Source organism: Zerene cesonia, chromosome 20 (assembly GCF_012273895.1).
Source record: "Zerene cesonia ecotype Mississippi chromosome 20, Zerene_cesonia_1.1, whole genome shotgun sequence".
NCBI classification, from domain to species: domain Eukaryota; kingdom Metazoa; phylum Arthropoda; class Insecta; order Lepidoptera; family Pieridae; genus Zerene; species Zerene cesonia.
This window is the reverse complement of record NC_052121.1, coordinates 1,168,351-1,174,350: the sequence shown is the minus strand read 5'-3', so window position 1 is coordinate 1,174,350 and position 6,000 is coordinate 1,168,351. Positions and strand designations below refer to the sequence as shown.

The 6,000-nt window shown below is 37.6% G+C and overlaps 1 protein-coding gene across 1 annotated transcript in view; it reads right to left on the bottom strand.

The window, feature by feature from the left end:
- The window catches only part of LOC119834821 (mediator of RNA polymerase II transcription subunit 13), a 53,975-nt gene that overhangs the window by 15,760 nt on the left and 32,215 nt on the right, over nucleotides 1-6,000 (bottom strand). The window contains exons 4-8 of the mRNA XM_038359331.1: nucleotides 5,051-5,134; nucleotides 3,784-3,947; nucleotides 1,883-2,016; nucleotides 1,503-1,646; nucleotides 901-989 (exon numbers count right to left, since the gene is read on the bottom strand). Coding sequence (XP_038215259.1) covers nucleotides 901-989; nucleotides 1,503-1,646; nucleotides 1,883-2,016; nucleotides 3,784-3,947; nucleotides 5,051-5,134 — 615 coding nt within the window. The remainder of the gene's footprint in view (nucleotides 1-900; nucleotides 990-1,502; nucleotides 1,647-1,882; nucleotides 2,017-3,783; nucleotides 3,948-5,050; nucleotides 5,135-6,000) is intronic.

Genomic DNA, 6,000 nt, shown 5'->3' with positions numbered 1-6,000 from the left:
CCGGCGGCCGCCCCGCCGGCGCCTCCACGGGGCTGGGGCCGGCGGGAGCTCAGACGCACTCCCGTGACATATTTTAAAATCACTTCCATAGTAGGTTTTAAATTCTATCCTTATGTTAACCTTATATCATAAAGCTGACAAGGTACTCGCGAAATGTATAATTTTTTGTTCCCCAACACACGCCGGCCGCAGCCCTATTGGAAAGGTAAAGCGTATCTTTCATTCACAGAGTACTTAAGAAGCGAGGATCGTATCTACACGCAAAGTGTGACAAAAGCTTGCGCGCGTCGTCTACTATGAATATATCGACGCACTTTGTACTTTAATTATTATTAATAACGTTAAAGGAATTAATTTAAACAAAAAAAAAAAAAAACCAAAGGTTAACACAATATTGCATCGATAGCTTCATGCTCGGTGCTGGCGACAGGGCTACGCGTGTCGCGAGCACTCTCCCTCTACGGCTTATACTACATAAGTACTAAAACATTCACATACATAACATCTACCTATCTACATCTACAACCCTGCATCACTCCGCGTTTACACGCTACGGCTGCCAGTGTCGACACACTGAACACAGCCGGCGCAAATATATCATAAATAGCGTTCAAAGTAATAAATATATTATATTTTATTGAATATATAAAATGCATAACACACAATTCTCATACAACTACAACTATAATACTGCTCCAAACTACCTCATAATACCGTTCAGAAGTAAACTATTCTCATTGCACTTTTGAACACTAAACCCATATACATAAGCATAGTAATTACGCATTTAAATAATAATAAAATAGTTGACTTCGAAACGTGTATACGGTAAATAAGAATAAAATATAGCGGTACGTATGTAGCATTACAGGACGGGAGCGAGTAAGGGCGGGCACTCACTTGGCGCAGGAGCAGGGCGCCTTGCGCGTCGGCTCCACGAAGTCCTCGCCCGACTCGCCCGCCGCGTCCGCGTAGCAGGCCTCTGCGGTCTGAAATGTGTGTCGGTTTCATTACTTAATTGCGTTTAAAACCAATGTTGTATTACTTTTTACTTAACTTCACATAGACAACACAATTCAACAAACCCTAAATACGTGATTATAAAAGTAAATTTTATTGATTTTTATTTTCGCTGTACAAACATGCCTCATCTTATTAGATGGTATTTACAAAAAAGATATAACTAATCTTTATGTAAAATTTATGTTACGTTTATAATATAGGAAGTATACTCAAAACTTTTGAAAGCTTCAAAAAAAGTTTTGTTTCCAACTTCCACTTTCAAACTCAAACAAAATTTCAACTTTCAAACGAAACATTCGTTGTATTGCAATTTTTTCTTTTTATTATCTTTGTGATTGAAAATTTAATATGATTTATATGAAGTAATGAATAAAAAAAAATGTACTACATTTCGTTTTTGTTATGGTAAATTTTAGTCATGATGAATCATTTAAGTTATCTATTCTTAATGATTAGTAGCAGCAAGAGTGCGCGCGCACCTGGTGCGGCGCGGGCGTGGTGAGCGAGCGCAGCGTGCGCGCGGCGAGCGAGCGCGCGGGCGGCGCGGCGCCGCTGCCCGCCTCCATCTCCGTCACCAGCACGTACGGCACCGGGTAGCGCATGCGCACGCCGCCGCATTCCACCTGCGTACAGGGAGATTAACATACATTGTTTACTGATAATTATATAAACCCGACTGCAATACGCACTATTACCGTCAGAATTGCAAAAGAGTAAAATCAATAACTCCAAAGAAAACACAAATTTTCTTTATATTTAGATCTGATTAACTACAAATGTGGATTGATCTGTGTAACATTTTCTTGTATGTGTGAAAATGCAGTTCAATGGGGTATTATTATAGGGCAGGATGGCTCACCTCAACAGCGCCGCAGGCCTGCTCGAGCGGGTAGAGCTGGCGCCACGCGTCGAGCAGGCGCGCGGTGGCCGGCTCCGAGTCGCTCCACTCGCGGCCGGTCACGCGCCCCTCCAGACCGAACGGCGCCAAGATCACTGCGGACATACACATGAAATATGTTAATTTATCTGGGCACACTGAATTCATAAATGCTATACGTATGAGGTATACTTGTAGTGTTTAATACATATACTAAACTAGAAATGAATGTACCAAAATTGACTACCTGTCGACCAGCTGATTTTGAATGATTATAAACCATGTGGTATCTGGTGCAAAAATTCTTAAAATTATACAATAGAAACTAATTTCTCAACTGGTAAATATTAATATGTGTAATATATAATGAAGTCCCGTGTCCCCTACTGGGGTATGGGGCAGATGATATACATCTGTTTCATTGATCGATTTTCTTTATGGACAAGTAGATGATCAGCCTTCTGTGTCCTGCCAGACCGGGACATTTTTTTTTTATTGTCCCCACCGGGGATCGAACCCAGGACCCCTCGGTTCCACGCTCACGCGTTTACCACTGTACCAAGGAGGCGGTCAAAATAATGTGTAATGACGATACAAAATTGCTCATAAAAATGTCTCAGTCACTCTTGAGTTTGTTTCATTCAAGTGGTAATTAATTGGTAACAGTGTTATGTACCCTTTGTCTTAATGCAAAATTTTTACGATTTTTTTTATCCCAGTAAAACTGGGCGTAGCTGGGATAAACAGCTATTTCCATATAGGTTGGTGATTGTTGCATTAACACGCCAAAAATGAAAGTCGAATGACGGCTTACGACCCCTCCCCGCGAGCTGCTTGCGTGACATACGTGCAAGTGTAAAAGTTGGCATGTATTTACGCATTGTTTAAAAGACGCTTTATATAATGATTATAATAAAATCCATGTATATACTCAATTAGGCAGTCACATATAAATAATATTTAAACAGATGAAATGTATGAAATTTTAGAAATATTTCAATATATACATTTTTTTGCAATTTGACATTCAATCTAAAAATAAGTGTTTGTCTGTCTGTTTATCTTTTATCCACGTCGCAATTGAGCTAATCTATGTTATGAATATATGATATTTTTTGTCTCTAGAGACAGTTTGAACGCTATACTGATATAGGCCACTTTTTAAATGACACTATTTAAAAATGTAACATGTATGACAAACTGTTATTTTTTTTAATATTCATTCCACCACTCCACATCCACATTCAAGCAAGCTATATTTACGTACTGAAATTTGTTTGGCACACAAAGGCAAGTGAAAGAACAAAACAGTAACATCATTATCATAAATAACAATTAATGATACATATTAAACTTTACCAAAACAGTTTATTACCGTATATAAACATTATTTTGTTATTTATTTATTTATCATTGAACAGAATGCGGATTTGGATGGCACTGCAGGAAGTGGGATTTAAAATAGCAACATTCAAAGTCAACATCAGGACAGAGCGGCAACTTTGGGCCTATGCCATTTCGGTGATTACTTATAGATAATATTGTGAGGACTTGATGATTTCAATGTTTATTATGATAAATATTTACTCAATTTTCACAGAGTGACAGTGTGCTTTTTTTTAATTTTATCACGTCAACCCAGAATGTGTACATTTTATATGTCATGCAAAATTGTAAATACCGTTAGATTTGGATATGAACAATCTCACGAGACATAGATAACGACATAATAGTGGAAGATAAGAATTATTGACAATTTACAATTTCTCGAGACATTTTACAATCCATTTCTCGTACAAGAGCGAAAACACTGTACCAGATATAACACATACATACAGACATATTGAGACGAGAGACTGTAACAAGGTGTGCAGCAATCATACCCTTGTTGTCGGGGTGCGCGTGCGGCGGCGGCGCGTGCAGGCGCGCGCGCCGCTTGGCGGTGAGCGTGCGCACGGGCGGGTGCTGGCGCACGTCCACCGACGCGCACACCGTGCTCTCGCCGTGCAGGAAGAACGCGAACGAGAACGACAGGTGCCACGGGCTGCTGTAAGCACACGGACATTCGATGTCTTAAACATTTGTTTATTTAGCGGATACATTTTTGGTACTGATTAAAGCTCCTGTGGTGTGGGGGCTTTGATAGGATTACAGGGCTATTTCAAAGTTTTATGTGTCTGATAATTAATTGATGCTATAAATATGAATGTAACCACAGTCAACCTTCCATAGCCATTAATATAAAATCTCTATTTCATTTTTAAAAAACTAAGTGGAATATACCTACTAATATTCCAAATTACATTTATGCATTTAATAAGCATATTTTTATGTTTATAAATAATTTTCTTTGATACAGCTTTGTTGCATTAAGGACAATATGTCATTTTTGTCTTTGAAATTTAAGTAAACAAAAGAGAAAAACTGGGCAATTAACTACCAACATTTTGTAGGTGACATTGTGAGATATGTTATAAATTGATCTGTGATTCGCATCCATGAGTAGCATGCATAATTAATACACGAGTACGATGAAACGACGGACGCGGATTCAAATTGGTTAATTTAAAGGAGTTTAGACTGATATTACATACAAATCCGGCTCGGAGAACCATATTTGAATAACCAAATACTATTTAAGGTTATTTCGAGTACTGTTTAAATAACATTACGTAAATGTTTGAAGAGGAACGAAGTCTCACTCTTATATCTTAACGAGTGCAACACAGATATCTCCATTTTTAATATAGGAAGTGCCACGTAAGTGTATCTGAAGACAATTCATGAGAAAAAAATTGCTTCAAATATAACTTCCACGTAAGTCTTTATCTCAACATTTATTGCACCAATTGATTTTATGATGGTTTGGCAATAGCACAATAAATGTTAACACTTTCTTAAGTAGTAATCTCATTTGACCTTTTTACAGTGGACGACAGTTTAATAGCCCTCTTAATGAGAAGATTTAGGACCGCCTTTGGAGTGAATGATACCATTCAACGCACGTAACAGCGTCTTTGTCAACTGTAGAACGTTTATTACTTACGCACGTATTGGGAAACGAACAAAGCGTAAACATTAGGTAATTAAACAAAAGCTTCGTTTAACCTTTTGGTGTATAAATTTATAGGCAATCGTGACAGAACTTACCTCTTGCCGACGTCCTCTTCGTCGCCATCGTACGGCTGCACGAACCACTTGCCAAGTCGCACGAAGTCCCGCGACAGCAGACATCTGCAACGTGCACGACATTCGATTACAAGTGCTGTGCGCCTCGCCATACGGTTAGTTTAAAGGCAATTTGATGTGCACACTCCATACTGTGACGATAGAGCGATATTAACAAGGCAGGTCAGTTATATGCGTCCAATGTAATTGATACGAAGTTTTTTATTTGAAGGGGGTTCATTTTATATAACCGAATTTGTATTTATTTGACAAAATTTATTTATTAGTAATATTGTTTGCTTATATTATCTATAAAAAATCGGTAAATATGGTCTACAATAGAAAACCTTCAACTGTAGTGCATAGCGAAAACCCAAAACATTCGAGTATAAAATAAATTTATTAGCTAAGCATTGAGTTGTTTCACTTTTCAATAATTACATGCTTGCGATATAAAAAAATTATAATAACATTACGGTTTTGCTTTTATAAGCACGTGCTTTTCGAAAAGAAAACGTTAAGATTACGAAATCGATCGATAATATCTACTCAATTCTCGATATAATGATAAAACAAGAATACGAATTAGCAAATAATTACGATAATTGACACTTACATTTTTATTAGTTATAGCTACCTGTTACGAAATAACACTTTCTTATTGGACGCTCTGTAGTCTGAACTGTCTTTATTAATGAATACTGTATATATATTGATAGATATTATAAAATGATGAAGTGAGGTGAAGTATTCCTAGCAATTACATATATGCAATTACTTTTTATTTGTATTATATGCAACATCGCAGAAGGCAATAAATACACAATCGGAGTGTGCGATTGCGCACATCGATCGATATGTGGCCGTAGCGAATTTCTTTGTCTGCTACGACTCTAATTGCTACTTGTACGCTATGAACAAAACGATTCGTC